This window comes from Varroa jacobsoni, unplaced genomic scaffold, assembly GCF_002532875.2.
Source record: "Varroa jacobsoni isolate VJ856 unplaced genomic scaffold, vjacob_1.0 scaffold_1361, whole genome shotgun sequence".
NCBI lineage: Eukaryota > Metazoa > Arthropoda > Arachnida > Mesostigmata > Varroidae > Varroa > Varroa jacobsoni.
Window position 1 is genome coordinate 243,146 of NW_019214263.1, and position 16,249 is coordinate 259,394.

At 37.1% G+C, this 16,249-nt stretch overlaps 1 protein-coding gene across 3 annotated transcripts in view; it reads left to right on the top strand.

Moving 5' to 3' along the window:
* Positions 1-782: 782 nt before the first annotated feature.
* The window catches only part of LOC111269180 (uncharacterized), a 53,698-nt gene continuing 38,231 nt past the window's right edge, over positions 783-16,249 (top strand). The window contains exons 1-5 of one of the 3 annotated variants that reach the window (XM_022848592.2): positions 783-1,031; positions 5,089-5,240; positions 13,313-13,352; positions 13,610-13,890; positions 14,783-14,866. In XM_022848592.2, the coding sequence (XP_022704327.1) occupies positions 13,669-13,890; positions 14,783-14,866 (306 nt within the window). In that variant the 5' untranslated portion in view covers positions 783-1,031; positions 5,089-5,240; positions 13,313-13,352; positions 13,610-13,668. The remainder of the gene's footprint in view (positions 1,032-5,088; positions 5,241-13,312; positions 13,353-13,609; positions 13,891-14,782; positions 14,867-16,249) is intronic. The other 2 variants (XM_022848594.2, XM_022848593.2) reach the window with 2 other exon arrangements.

Sequence of the window (16,249 nt, forward strand, 5' to 3'; positions counted from 1 at the left end):
GACTAATTTTGCACAATATGTTTCGAGCTTCATGAATTAATTTACTAAACTTATACAATGTTGAACCGTTTGCTATGAAATCTATAGCCACACCAATGTTTGTGCAAGTGGTTGCTAGCAACAAATGTAAAACCTTACGACAAATTTCTGAATTATTGTATTAAGTTTAGCTTCGATATAAATCGCACTTAAAACTCTTCTACCTAAAACTCCATTTCATCTAAAACTCTAGTTCTCCAGCTGCACACTCAGATACAACTGGGCGCACGGACCTTCTCTTTTTCCAGTGTTGCTGCCCTTTCGATACGTATATGAATTGAATCCCTAACCTAGGGAAATTCTCTCCCTAGATCTAAATGCTTAAAATAACTTTCAAAAGCGCTGCGAATTTTAATCATTTATTAGTAAAATAAATAAACTTTCCTTATGTCCGAATAAACAACTATAAATTTGTGTTTTGTGGTGCAAGATTTCTTAGTATAATAATCGCCGCTGCGTTTAGCGGGTTCATAGGAGACGACAGGGAGTAATCATTGGACTTCGTACTTGCCATATTTTCTTAGTAGTACTTTTAATTATGTTGGTCTTCGTAATTTTTTATTCCAACTGGCAAATGCATATTGTATCGATATGTCTACTGTTTTTACAATTTCAGTATGATTCCTTATCAAGTACTATACAAGGTAGTTGAATTGGTCGTAGCGACGGCCCGGGCCGTTAGCTGGAGTAATCGGCGCCCGCCAAAACGACGAGTTGTATTGCTGGTATAGTTGACTGCTGATGTTTGGTTGTTTGGATGTGTTGCCCACCCGAAAATCATTATGGCGGATTGGTGTTTTCAGATTCTTATACAGTGGTGATCGCTAATACAATATTTCGGCGCTAACGAAATGCAACAGTGATTACACATTCACGTTCATGTTCTAACACTGACTCAAGTAACTGTACATACATGTCCCTTTGTACGGAGAACTAACTGCAAACTGGGCGCCAAAACAGCTCCGGAGTTTCCTTCTTCGTTTTTCTGACAGGTGAGATGAAATTATCATAGCTAGGAATTACCACGGAGCGATAATATGAGGCTCTGACGACAGCCCCTTCCCATTTATTCCGCAGTAGTTATACGGTGTAGTAAGTTTCAATGTAAGACTCTTGTATGCCCCTCCCCCCTCTCCAGGAGGCGCCGATTGAGTTCCCTCGGTCGTTCACGCATTCGTTCAGTTCGAATGCGTCGACGGCCGGGCTCATTAGGTATTTTTTTTATAGTATGTTGTTTTATGCTTTACTTCAAAAACTAACTGGGCGAAAATATTTACAAAAGTAATTCGCCAAAACTGCCGAGACTCTGTAGATTTTGTGAATATTTTGCTTAAAAGACCTTTATCTTCGAACCTTCTCTGAAAGCGCGCGGGAAGAACTTTAAAGAGAGCAGAACTGAATACTGAACTGCGATTTAACCGACATTCAGTGATTATGTTGTTTCGGTTCGCAGGTTGAACAAGTACAAACAAAATTCACGTTAAAAGCGTAACATAAATGCTTAAAATCACAATCTTATAAACCTCATAAACGAAAAAACAACTGCTAATGATGAGGGTTCATTGCTTCTGCGTGTCTTCAGCTAATCGTCATTCGCAATTAGAATAGGAACGATGGGAACTCAGCTGTTGTAAGCAACGAGTTGTTGAAGTTTGGTCATTGACACAACTTTTGCACACTCCTTTTAGCTTAAATACGCTTTTGCTGCGACTGTTGGCGTCTGCATTAAGCGTTATAACTACTTCCCCGCTTCCGAACAGCAAGAGAAAGCATCTCATCTTACTATTCGCAATACCGTTTGATTCTATCCATGAAGCAAGCTACAATGATTCTCCGGTTATTTGCGTAACTAGCACCACCGCTACGAAATTCTTATGTTATGGTATCCAAAATCGTGGAATGACTTGCGTTCATGTATGTAATATACTTCTGTAAGTATTCTACATTACAATAAATAAAAGTAAATAAGTGAAACTCCATGAATATATTTACTATATTCCAATAGAGTTTCATTGTAATACTTCTGCGTTTAATAATCCAGCTACCAATATGCTTTTGAGAAATAAGCCGAGCTAAGTTAAATACCATCTTACCAGGAAAATATAAGCAACATCCATCTAATATTATTATAATCTTTGAGAGGACATCATGAATCACATGGAAGAAGTTCTTAATGATCTCGTTTATGTACCACCGTTTGGTCATTTTATTACAAACTGGAAACAGTGCTCTACGAACAAGGTATTTGTGGCAGGACCTCGGCGGTGAGTTTCCGTTCTTGCAAATTGGTCTCACAAGCAGAATTATTTCAAATTCATAAAATATATCGACAACGTCCATTGTTACTTCTAATGAATTAAATAAGTAAACATTTTCTTTGAGGCACAATGTGTCGCATTGTGAGTCGCAGGTTTCTACTAATATGAAACTTAGCGATATAAGTTTCCCTTACTACGCTGAAGTGTGATTGAATCTGTCCATACTTACAGGACCAATGAATACGTACATAAATTTTTCATAACTCAGTTTAGTGTGGGTACTGGTTTTAATGCCAAACGAACCTTCAGAGTACATGGATTTCGCTGATTAGTGGGTTGCAAGATTTTTCTCCTAAAAACAGCGTGGAAGATAAAACCGATTGGCTAATAGTTTTGTTGCAAGGGGACGAACTTCATTTTTTTCTCACGGAACATAATATTCAGTTTTGTTGGCCGTAAACCGAGGTCTCATTTTCCACGTTTGAGGACAAGGTCGTTTCACCGCTTATAAACACTAACGCAGCTACTAACATTGACTGCGCTAATATATCGTCAGTAAAAGTAATGTTATATGAAAAATCGTACGAACTATACTGTGGAAGTTATTAGAGAACGGCTGGGGGCTATTCGACATACTTGTATTATAAATATGCTTACCCATTTACCTCTACACAGGTAAAATGTGTTTAATAGCAAAACAGGCGTGGGGCGAAGCCCGTTGGCGGCGCTTCAACAGGGTAGCCCTAATGAATAATTGTGCGGATGTCGTACGGCTGTTACCATAAATCTAATATCGTATAGGCTTATCTCTGCAATAGTGGAGTGAAAACGTATTTTAACTTTTTTTTGAGTAGTTTTTGAACAATTTCTAGTGACTATCAATTAAAGGTTGAAGTGGCTACTGTGGAGTTGATTTTGTGAAGCTTTCGAATAACTTTAAGAGAAAAATACCAAAAAGACAATACGTAAATGTTAATATTTATTATCACAAGAGAATTAAACGCGATAGAATTTACATGAGCCTTTGTGATATGCTAGGACGGTCAATAGGTTGACGGACTATCAGTCATAACGTGCAGTAAAATCAGCCACTCGAATTTGAAAGAAAGAAGACCACTCGATTTGCATACCTACATACGTGCGTTTTGAAACGCAGTGCATCACCCAACTCTTAAAAAAAGCTTTGTAACCACGTTGTGAAAATATACCAAGACCCAACATACTATGAGCGAGACAAATCTAACCGGTTTGATTTCAATACAAAACCTAATAGACAAGCGTTAGTTAAAGCTTTATATCGATTCATTTGTACATAGGGAAAATCCACTGACGATGGTTTAAACCAAAGTTTATATGTGATTACAGAACGTTAATTGGGTTTGGCTGATCTTCAGATTACTATTACTGCACACTAAACGTAAATTTCTTCGTAATTAGTGGCTAAATTTAGATTATCTTTCATAAAATGATTAGTACAGTACGATCCGCCAGCACTACAATACGGAAAAGAATTCATCTGTTTTTTTATAAATTGTCTCAAAATTAATCGTCAGTTTTTCAAAAGTACATATGCTGTGAACGTCTAGGCGTAGAACGCCTAAGTTTGTGTATGTGTGGGGTATGATAGACATTTCATGATATATAAAAAAAAATATATGAAATTTGTGGAGGTAATGAATCACTGATTCGACTAAGGGAGTGCTACATGCTTAATGTAACATGAAGTTTTTAACATGAAGTTTGTTCTAAATTTTAAAGCACATTTGAAGTTAGTGAACTAAAAACAAATCGAAGAATTTACCAAGTTTTATCATTAACACTAAAACAATTGTTTAGCTGTCAGAAACTGAAAGGTTTCCCATAATGGCTGGAGGCCTGAAGCTATCTAAGTAATGCTGGAATTTCTCGTTTTCGTTTGTTACTACTTAAAGACCAATTGTCGTATTAAGATATTACCAATTTGAGGTGTAGAAAATAATAGCATACCGTTTTTTCTGCTACCACTAGATTCGTAGTTATATATCATAGAAGGTAGATATCGTCTACCATTAAATAGGTTTGATATCAGTAAAAAAAATTGCCATATGCAAATCTCTAGCAGTGTTTGCTTAATAGAATCAATTCTTATAATCAGATTTCCAGAAAATTTAACGATAGTTCAAAACTCTTCACAGGTTAAACACAAGTTCAACTTGACAATACTTTAAAAAATAATGGGTCCTTTTATCTCAGTGTTGCTTAGTATTCTGTGCTCAATACATTGGTTTAAAATTTTCCAGATTTGATTGCTTGTTCTTTGTGGAATTGGATATCCTATTTTCTGCAGTAATGGTTTTAATGGTAAAATTTACCAAATGTATCGATCTTCTCTTTCAACCAATGGGACAAATAAAGTAATTTCGAAGTTGAAGAAAATCGTTCCATATAGTTGGATGCTAATAGTGATATAACGAATAATTGCGACGGGAGGATCTGACTATTAAAGCAAATAAATGGGATTACTGAAGCATTTCAGTTTAGGCACCTGACTTAGGTCACACCCGACTTGAATTGTAGCCTGGTATTGACTCACGTCACAAAATCACGTTAGGTGTAATATTGGCGAATCGAAACAGCTCACCAAATTGTATATGGAAAGCTCAACGTTTATCTGCAGTTCTGTACTTTAGAGTGCAATAAAAAGATTTACTTCGAATCGTAATTTGCGTTTACGTTTCCCATCCAAGCGACTTCGTTGTTTCGTTGAGCTCAACCTCGCCGCACTAACGAACCCAAACGTTGTTTTCACCAGTTTACGTGGAGTCTACGGCGGCGGTGACAGGGACGTGTGCTTTGTGCTCAGTGTAACATTAGTTTCCTCTCCAGCGGACCTCTACTCCTACGTCCGTAGTTTCCTCTTCAGCGGACCTCTACTCCTACGTCCGCGAGCAGTCTTCTACAAAGGTACTCCCGTGGATGACAAACTAAGTACTATCAAGTGTGAACTAATTCTAGAACCTGCAGGCAATATCTAGGAGAAAATTTCTATTCTTCAACTAGGTACCGGGGGAGGGGGAGTAAATCTAGTAACGGTTAAATATGACTAGTAAGTGATGAAGTGTTTTAAAATGAATAAATGAGTGTTTGACTGTTAGTCGTTTCCGAACCGGCGAAGCACGGATTTCTTAAAATTTTTACGGCTATTGTGAACATTCGACAAAGTTTATCTTAGTAATAGAGGAAGCAATGCATGATTCTTGGTATGCATTCACTGGCGTGAAATTTTACACAAACACGTAAAGATTGTCCAGCAACTTCCACAAATAAAATCGGTTGACACTGCATCAATCTGCACCATTCAGAGTTATTGGGATATCTAGAGTAAAATAACAGGACTGATGGAACAGGACAATGTATAGCAGCGACACCAAAGTAACTAAGTTTGCTTAACGAGGACGACCAAGGGGGAGAAGTGTTGATTTGATTTGCGACATCTACTAGACTTTGCCTTAGGTATAAAACAAATCAATTCACCAAAATCAACCAGGTCAGTAGCAAAAGGGGTATTTTGAAATAAAGCCGTCATTGCCAGTCATTCTGGCAGATATAGTTCGCAAAAATGGACAAAGTAAGTGTAGTATTCATAGCCGGGTCCTTGTATACTATGCCTACGTTTTGGTGTCTTTCATGACATATTCGTTATAAGAAGCTGTATACATTGAAGATTATCTCATTTTATGAGGTGTTTTCATGTACGTGAAGACCTCTCAGATGTTCTACGGGTTATGCGATTTACTCTAGACAATTGATTCAAGAGATTCTGGGAAAAGCGCAACTGTTTATAATAATTTTCTGATCTAACTATTTGGTTTTTCCGCAATCCCGTAGCTCGTAGTTTTAAACTTGATTATGTTTGGCGCCTCAAACAAAGTTTAGTGAAAAAGCCATTATTTACTACATTTGTAAAATTGTTCTTCGCTTTTCCTTTGGCTCGACATGCCCCAGAAGAAAAAAGCTCAAAAGTCGATTTTGCTTCAAAATGCGTCCAAAAACAAAATTTGACCATATGGATTCAATACTATAACCTATTATCCAGTCAGAACGTCGTTCGCTCGTCTTTTAAGTTGCGACTTTAGCATCGAAGATATGCGTAGGTTACTCCTCTGACTATGAGGATGCTGTAATTCTGATTGTACAAAATCAGAGCCAACGTATTAGACTTCGCCAGGTTGCACAGAACACACGAGCATCAAAATAGACCATTAAGGTATGTAAGACCGGGAAGCACCGGTTTACGTTAGTCGAGCAGACATTTATGTTTCCTAGGGCTTGATCTCTAAAACTAAACGGGGACAACTCTTCTTACAAATAAGTTAATAATAATTTACAACGACGTCATTTACAGCGGATACCTACAGTAGATCGTCATGGTAGTGCCGATTATATGAGGGCTAGACCCATACCCCATTCGAAGGAGATAATGTTATATATTTAAGAATATTGCATAGAAGTGTCTTTACGACAGACAACCAAATTTATATCTGAGCTGTGAAGAGGGTGGCCGTTTAAAGCAATGCAGTTAAAAGCGCGCGGTTGCGGCCAAAAAGGAGGGGAGTTACCCGTGACAATGCCCGGGTTTACACGTCTTCAGTGACTTTCTGAAAATTGTTGAAATTTTATTATAATACTTTTACTCTTCCAGTTCATAGTGCTGATCTTCCTGCTTAATATTATCGCTTTTCTCCGACTCTGATAGAACTCAGAATTTTGAAAGTGTAAAACGATATCGACCAGTTTATTGAAAATAAAAGTAATAGCTTTTCAAGAAGTTATTATCTTAGTTAGTGAATTAATTATTAATCACATTTAAAAGCTGGCGAGGGTCATTTCTAACTGAACTTGTCACGGCAAATTTATTTTCCTATGAACTTACGAAACAGGCGTTAAAGGTTGTAACTTCTGAAGCTTCGTATTAAATTTTCTGAAGTATGAACGCAGTTATAGTACTTCAACAATAACTTCAAATGGCAATCTTTTAGCCGTCACTTTGGAAAACTGTTGCAGTGTTACTATAGCTACCAGACACTTTCGTATAGACACTGTTACAGGGAGGCGTGTTACTGCTTTTTGCAAAAAAATCGGTATGCTTGCTGATTGAAGAACCACAAATTCTAATCACGTTATTAGTATGTGACCTTTCAGTGTAAAATGGATGCCGAGGTCCTCGAGTTTTTATTGACCTTACATTATGCGATCTTCGAGTACAAGTACGCAGGTTTCTTTTACTGATACCTTCAGGAGTACTTTTGAAGCAACCACTTCCTTGTAAAACCTTATGTCATAGCCTCGTATGCCCATCCGGTCGCGGTTCAATCGAACTACTCATATGGAAAAAAGTGTGGTGTTTTTGTAATAGACTCCATTTCGTATGAAGCTTCCCTATCAATCTAAACTGTTTTTAAAGCGCTGCTCTCGATTTCACCAATATACGGCCTTCCAGGGTTTTCAGACGATGTTACTCGTAATTTGATTTTTTTTATTAATATTACCATGTGATATTGTTAATGTAAATTACTATCCGATCTAGTACCGTGGGCTCTCCTATTGCCTTCATTCGCACAATTAAGCCTATACTTCGAATTTGCGGCAAGAAGTCGTAACAGAAGTGTCTGTCTAGCTCTTGTTTAGCTTTGTTTATAAGTCGCATACAAACGAGCCTTTGCACAGTAGGCAGTAAGAAAAGCATAGAAAACCGTTGTAGGCTTTTTGCAATAGATTTTACTGTGCACAGTTACTCAGGGCGAAACCTAATGAGTAGAGATTACCAGCTATTATGGATTAAACATTTCAAAAAGTTACAACTTCTTGCAAACATATTTCATCTACGCGCTGGGTTTAAAATTTAGCACGCTTCTTGTCTGGACTGTTTAGCGGCTGCTGCAAAATGAACACTCGCAGGGCCGGTTAGTATCACTTCCATGTGCAATGAACCCATGAAACCGAAAACTGCATAGCCGACACTGTTTCTGGAGCAATTGATTATTTATATTGTCAAAAAATTATACAACAATAACTCTAGGGAGCAAACGGCTGCTTGCGCAAGAGCCTCTTTGGCTCTAACGAACGGAAATTGGTTGTAAGTCCCGAATTTGTGAATAACGTACATCTTGCCAACGTGGATATTCAAATAATTTAAACACGAGAAATTAGTCTCTCACAATTGTAGAAATGCAATATAATGACAGTAGACCAAATGTCTATGTATATATATATGTATATAACCTTAGTCACATGGTTCGTCCACCCAAAACCTTAAACGTGCATTTGTCGAATTACGCAATACAGGCGCTTCTTCACCGGCAGGCAATCTTATTTTTAAACTATATGTAACGATGAAGACATCGATAACGGGCCGTCAAATACATGAATTTCTTTACTAAGCATTACTCCTGTAGCGCTGCTTATGCTTCTACAGTTGCCACAGTCAACGGAGAATTGTATCCCTCTTATATTAATAACTATTAGAAAACCGAGCATGAGCGAATCATTTATGATTTATTTTGTATTGTTTTGCCAGTAATTACGCGCGGTTTTCTCGATATTGTTAAGCACAAAGTGTACATAAGCTTTTCTATTACGCTGCGAGGAAAAAGTAGCTTAAATTTTTTGTCGTTGCCTTTTCTTTCTGCCTTCGAACTCCGTTGTAATTTCATTGTTCAGTAAACGAAACTTCATATTAAGGTTTCGTATTTTCCAAAGCGGAGATTCTAAATAAAGAGAAGTGGATTTTTAATGCCTGTTCTACTTCGTTCTTAGCTGAGGTAGACACGCAACGTACAATAATTTCCTACGCGTACGGTGTCATCATTCTACTTGAGAGAATCCTTAAAAATAATTCACCAAAGGATGGACCACAGTAATTCATCTATAATCATACCTCAATGGGTAATACATTTGTCTACTAATTAAACGGAGACTGTGTAGTCTAGGTTCGAAATCGGCCATATCAGTTTTGCTGGGAGCCAGTCCTGATAGGATGCCTAACGGCGATACCGGACGTTACACTCGAAACAGAGAAAAACATCGTAACTAAGCGTGAAGATATACCACAGTGATACAACTGTCGATAGGAAACTTGAATTTGAGATTTATTCAGGAATCCCTCCCGTAAGACTAGCTAAAAACAAATACGGCTCCTTTGTCTCTCGACATTCCAGCCGGCCCTGACCAGCAGTCACACACTCGTAGTTGTTGTGGATGACGGCATCTCTATATCCAGATAAAGCAGAATAACGATGGGTGACTCGCGGTGCCTTACTAAAGTCGAACCAAACCTTGATTTAAAAAAAGAATGCATAATTTGCGTATGGCAGGACTTACCTTAATCAGTAAAAAGGTTTGAAAGTACACGACGCCAAACAAGGGTTTCTATTGGGTCGTCGAAAAAAATGTTTACCTTTTCAAACAAAACCCGAAGCCATTTTTTAATATATAATATTTTGTAATTAATAAAAAATAAACTACATCAGTTTTTTGTCATTTTGAAAATCATTTTGATCGGTTACTTTTCAATTTTCGAGTAACATCATCTCATCATTGTAGATCTGTGATAAAGGAACCAAATTAAAACCATTGAGCTCTACAGAAACCAAAACAGATAGCCTAATAATGCAAAATTTCACTTACACCGTGGATGCATTAGAATTCCGTATAGAATCATTTCCGTCGTCTAGCTAAAAAGTATTCGGCCTAGTATTGTGATAATGTAATATGAAGCTTTTTCTATTCATTAGTTCTGGTCGATTTTCTTCAGTGGTTTGTTATAATACTGTTAGAATCAATCTTTCTGCCAAGTGCCAGCATCTCGTATGTCCATCTTGCTTGGCTTTCGCAATAAACTTTCCTTGGTTGGTTGAGCACTACATCTTTTGCGTCGAAATTACCAGAACGAAAACCGCCCACTTCCACGCGCTTTCTTCCGGTAACGCGTCTGTACCATACACAGCGCGAAATGCCTGGGCAGTTATTAACTTTATTGTACTAACAAAGTAAATTTTCACAGGAATTCCATAGGATTTTCAAAGCGCTCTAGTTTAGCACATTTACTGCCAGACCTCAGTTTGCAAATGACAGTAACCCCGATGTGTCCCCCACTTAACGGGGGATATGTGATTACAAACCACCTAACCAGAGAAACGATTAATACTTTTTCGACAGCCCAATATAGCTCAATTACATCAATTGACAACAGAAAGGGTCCGATAGACGAAGCGTAGCTACTCGTTTTTAAGACAATGTCAGACTGCATATGGCAAAATAGAGAACGCCGCACTGCAAAAGCTAGAGTTGAAGGCCTTCTCCATATATCGTATTTCCCATACCTTGCGCATGCGGATTGCGAAGTATTGCGATTACTGGTAAAGGAAATGAGTAACTATACATCTGAGAAAAAAACAGTTTCAAAAGCTGGTTTGACGAGTTGTATACTACAAAATCCAAACATTCCTAGCGATAATTTGTTATCAGAATTCGAGGTGAACGCCGCGCGCTTCGTTAAGCGAAAAAGGTACCCTTACTTGTGCTACAATACAATACCTGCGCATAGTGTTTATACCTAGTTTTGAATGCTCTACTCGTGAATGCATGAACGTACACAGTGGTACAGGTTTCTCAAGAAAAACATTTAAATTCTATTTTTTCTAACACACTCACTGAGAATCCAGACTGGTGCAGAACAGTTCTTCCTGAGTAAGACGTTTAATTTGGATCGTTATCTCTTGACGACGATTCACTCAACGGTTCACGGACCAGTATAAAACTAGATCTTAAATAAATATATGTTAAGGTAATGTTATAACACCTCGTTGTTTCTGCCAAGCTGCTATGATAACTGTAAGACTAGTTTTTTTTTGCATTGACATGTGTTTGCTGTAACCACTATCCGTCTGTTAATCAACATAGCCATAGTAAGTTAATTAACGTAGAAGTACACTTATTTTCATTTTTTTAAAAAACATTTTTTAGAAACATTGAGAATAAGTTAACTTGCTGGTTTCATGCACTGAATTTTGTACAGCATCAGATTTGGAATGCTGAATTCTTATGGTAATTATTGAGTAATATATTTCTCAAACTGCTGTAATTTATTTTTATTTATGCACTTTTTAGGTTTCAACAGAAAGTATCGTCTAGTTTTAATAAATTACCAGTAGATTTAATTTTAGTAAATTAAAAAAATTGTTCTATTTATTAATATCAAGGTCATGAGCTTATAACACGGTGGGGGCATGTGGGGATATATAGCAGCCGGATTCAGAACATAATCCTATCCCTTTTAGAACAGTTGCTTATTTAAAAATTTGGAGTCATTTTTCATTTATTCAGTTCATTACAAGGTTTCCGGGACATTATATTTGTTATTTTCTAAAAGGTACTGCTGTGGTGTACTGGGGTGCAAAATAATCAGCATAATTTATTTTATAATTATGGATCTACAATATATATCAGAGATCAATTATGACTGTTGGGCTTCGAATACTGTTGATACGCACACCTTGAAGAGTTTTTGCTGGGTTGTTTTCGTAGAGCCGGATATTGCTTTGAATAAAGAAACGATCAATTCTACTTTTTCAAACATTTTTAGTGCATCATTTCGCTCGATTAATTGATAGATATTGCAATACTCAACCTATGCGCGAACCAATATTTCAACGGAAGGGCAAACAAATGGTGATAAACAATGTGATCTTGAATACACCTTCTAATTTTTGCAAAAAAATTTGCAAATGAAGTTGTGGGTATATTTGCATTTTAAAACCTAAAGTTCTGCTGGAAAATGTTCCATAGATTTTAATGTGATCGGGAACCATTCTTATGGAAACTGCTTAAAGAAAAATACTCAAATGACAAGGTATATATGTCCACTAGATTATTGCAATAGCCTCAATAATTCGTAAAAGATATATACATGGGTTTACGTAAGAACTCGATTTAATAAATTATAAATTATGTCTAACATCAGTTAATGAAAGAACACCCCTAAAAGCAGCCTTAACTGGAAGCAGTTAAAAATTATTTTTAGAAGAATCTAATGTATTTTTGAAATTAAAGTGGCATTTGGAAGCAATCTGAAATTTTTTTTAAAGCACATCAATATGTATAGTCTTTTTAACCCTAATAAATTGCGGTTTTTAAAAACGCTGAATGATTAACATAAAACGCTTAATAAACGCGGTGAATCATTCCGGCCATTTGACGGCAACACGTAAATAAAATTCATGAAATAAGCGATGAAAATACACACACCAAGTTTTTGGAAGTCCTGTAGTTTGAACGTTATAGTTTTCACGAATAATTAACTTAGGAGGATACTTCTATAAAGCAGCTTAAATGAAAGATGTTAACGAATCAAATGGATGTCTGAAAGAGCAGATCATAAAGAACTTTTCGTCACAGTTATCCCAGAAATTCGCATGTAAAAGCTCAGCTTGTTTTGAACTATTTATAATGCGGAGAATTGCTATTCAAGGAAGTTGTAGGCTTGACTACTGATCAACATGAGTCCCTCAAATGTAAAACTAAACAAATGAACTAGTGATTTTATTGAAAGAAACGGACGGAAAATTGTGAAAGTCAAACTATTGAATAATAAATCTAAATAGTAATTTTTAAGCAGGTTTATCTTAGTAAACAAAGTTTATTTAAGCATAAGGTTATCGCCGCTGATAAGAAATTTCCAAAAATGCGGCTGCTATGTATTTTACGACGTTTTTACGTACGACGTATTTTTGTTAACTAATAACGAAAAATTGATTTTGGGTTAAAACATAAGGACCCGAAAAATGTCGTTGGTATCTTCAATAACCGCTTATTAATCGCTAATTAAAATTGGTAGCTGCCGCATGGGAAGAGCGGAAAAGGAGAGCAGAAAGCTCCTAATTCAGCGTAATTCTTTAAGTTAAGCAAAAAAGGAGGCAATATAATTTGAATACTTAAGTTGTCGATTTAGTAGTAACAGATTTGGACTTTACTTTCAGACGGAGGTGAGCGGGTTGTGATAATATGTAGTTAGATCAGGTACGTTGTTATATCACTAATTTAACTATTAAACACATTTTATTCATCTGAGCAAGGTTCATGGAGCGTTACTATTGTTCCCATCAGTGTTTGAGATGACCACTTACTGCCACCTTTGTAACAGTGACATAATAGTTTTCAGACATATTAACAAGTTACGTTATTAACAAATATTGAATACGCAGAAATGCGGTTTATTGTATTTGATAAATGCGTTATTCTCATACTGTACGGCTTCACTTACTTTTTTGTTATAGTGCGGTACAGCGGTGGCTGCAGAAGCGTCTCAAGGATTCTGTCTGGGCAGTTCAGCTATATGTCTACAGAGTGCAGTCCCGCGTTTTTCTGTGACAACGAGACTGAGGGCGGGGTGGCTCTGGGGACTCCGGCGGTAATGTCAAACAGCCATAATGGACCGTCGGCCGTGTTCGGGCCAGGCGTTGGAGGCTCGGTTGGAGCAGAAGACAGCCCCGAAATAGACGAAATGCTTTCGGCTGTGTCAACTACAACTTTGGAATTGCATGAACTGGAATCGCTGGTAAGTTTCATGTGTGTGTATATGATTGTGTTCATAGAACCTAGAAGGAAGAACTTTTAAGGAAGAAGCTGAAAGTAGCTTTCGTTTTGGAAATTCCAGCCTGTTCTGAGAAATGTTGGAATAATAGGTAATCGTCCTATACCTAAATAATGTCACACTTCTTCGCCAGACGGCTTTTATCGTAAATACTTTGCGTGAAACTTTATTGCCGGAGCTCAATTGTCACTTGAGTATCTAAACTGACACCTCTAAAATGCAATCACCAGTACTTGACTTGTATCGTAGTGTATAAAGAAATGTTTGGGTAAGGAAAAATAAGTCATGAAGGTTATATACGCTATGCTGTTACAGAAGGGATTACAGAGTGAATTTAATGATAGATTCAAATGTATTGAGACGTTATTTTAAAGGATATGCAGTGTGAATATTCGGAAGCAATAGGTAGGCCTGAATTGCGTGTTTTTTCGTTTCAAGATTCTATAGTATCAGATTTCTCATTAACCTTCTTTTAAATGGTCCCGCAGACGTCTTGTATACGTAACTACTGGCGTATGGCGACTGAATCTGTTGATGAATATTTGTATAACAAAATTGGGTAAACATAATTTAATAGTGACTCTCAAAGTACGCCGATAGAGCTATTTGTAGTACATGTATACTGAGGAAAGTAACGCAACCCCTTAATATTAGTCATCGGCTATATGTTTCGTGACCATCAACGTGTTTGCATTAACGATCGGATAAATTACTCAGAATTGTCCAGTCTCATCTCGCTAAAGCAGTAACAAGATGATATCTGGAGTCGACCACAGATACCGTTATTTAAAAGCCCACTGGGCAGTTCCTTTTCTAAGTTCTTTACCTGTTGTAATCCAAGCTAAGCCTTTCATAGCAATTTCAGGTTCTGGATGACAATCAACAGCTATTTGGCCAGGAAGTCACGTTGACGACGGATATTCTTTCCTCGTCGGATCAGGTATAGTTTGAATTGAGATACTGAAATAAAATCACAATGTGTAAGTTAGAAGAAATTCTAAGGCACATAGATGCTTCCTGTTATTGTAGCACAACAACGGCTAAGAAACACATCCGATTGGTCTAAAAATCTATCATTTATTAACCCATCATATCTAAAACATGATCTTTATTTAGTGAAAAGCGGCCCTTACAGGGTTAAGGTCGCATGGAGCAAACAGCTTTTTTAACAACGCAGCGTCATTTTTTTGAAGCGAATGTGATCAAGCCCTTCAAATCTTCAAAACGCATATATGTCGCAGGCTTTTTAATTGTTCATTTTACTTTCTAATCGCCTTTTTATTACAGCTTTACGCTCCCAAGAGCTGCATTTTTCTAAAACAGGCTGAGAGCAAATTGCTTTTATAAGAATGAAACATTCTATAAGCTAAATGAAATGAGGTGCTGGGAGAATGTATCTCGGGAATAAAGGAAATAGAATGCCATTGGCCAATAACGTAACAGAAAATATCGAAGAACTACAAGAGCATAGCATGTATTTGCAATGAGAAAAGCTAATATGACTAGGGTTTAGATCTCATATTCAACATAAAAACCATAAGCTTTCATACTTGTATTACGCAGGCGTTAGAACTTTGGCATTTATGTACACTTGCTGTGTATTTCAGGCTAACTTGAGTAATTAATCGCGGGGCTAAACGAAATAAATTGCGATGCGACAAGGCTTGACAGTGCCGCGAGCAATGCATTACTATATTTCCTAAATTTTTCAAATGTATACCTTTAACCAGAATCTCGCTACCGCGCATAAAATCGCGATTATTGCCAGGATCCATCTGTCCATATTACCGACCCACATCTTATTTTCACCTGTAGGCTATATGGAACGATCAATTAGCTATGAGGCCATGCCACCCTGAGCGCTTCAATTTGACTTATAATAAGTTATAGTTCGTACTATCGTTGGTAGTATCTGAGAAGCAGAATTAGTGTTAGTTTCTCTCACTCCGATAAAGTGGCATCTGTTACCTCTGACACACGCGGCTGTTTGCATCGCTGGCTGTTCAGCGACTACTCGGGCTGAGCATCTTCTCTTCTACAAGTTTGTGCAGAGGTTCTTACGCAGGCAATTCCACAGCGGTTTGAGTTACAAAAACGCATACATTTAAAGTTTACTATGGTAGATTGAATCAAGCTCTTACCTTTCTTCAGTATTTTCAACACGGTACTTTAGAAATGAATTGTTCTATTAGAGTGTTGTATATGTTTAAATATGAATAGTGGAAGTGCACAGAGTGACTATGTATTTGGTTTTTCAAATGTTTTTTTTTTGTAAGAACCTGAATTATTGGCAAGATAGCGGTACGTACGCTGGTAATGCTAG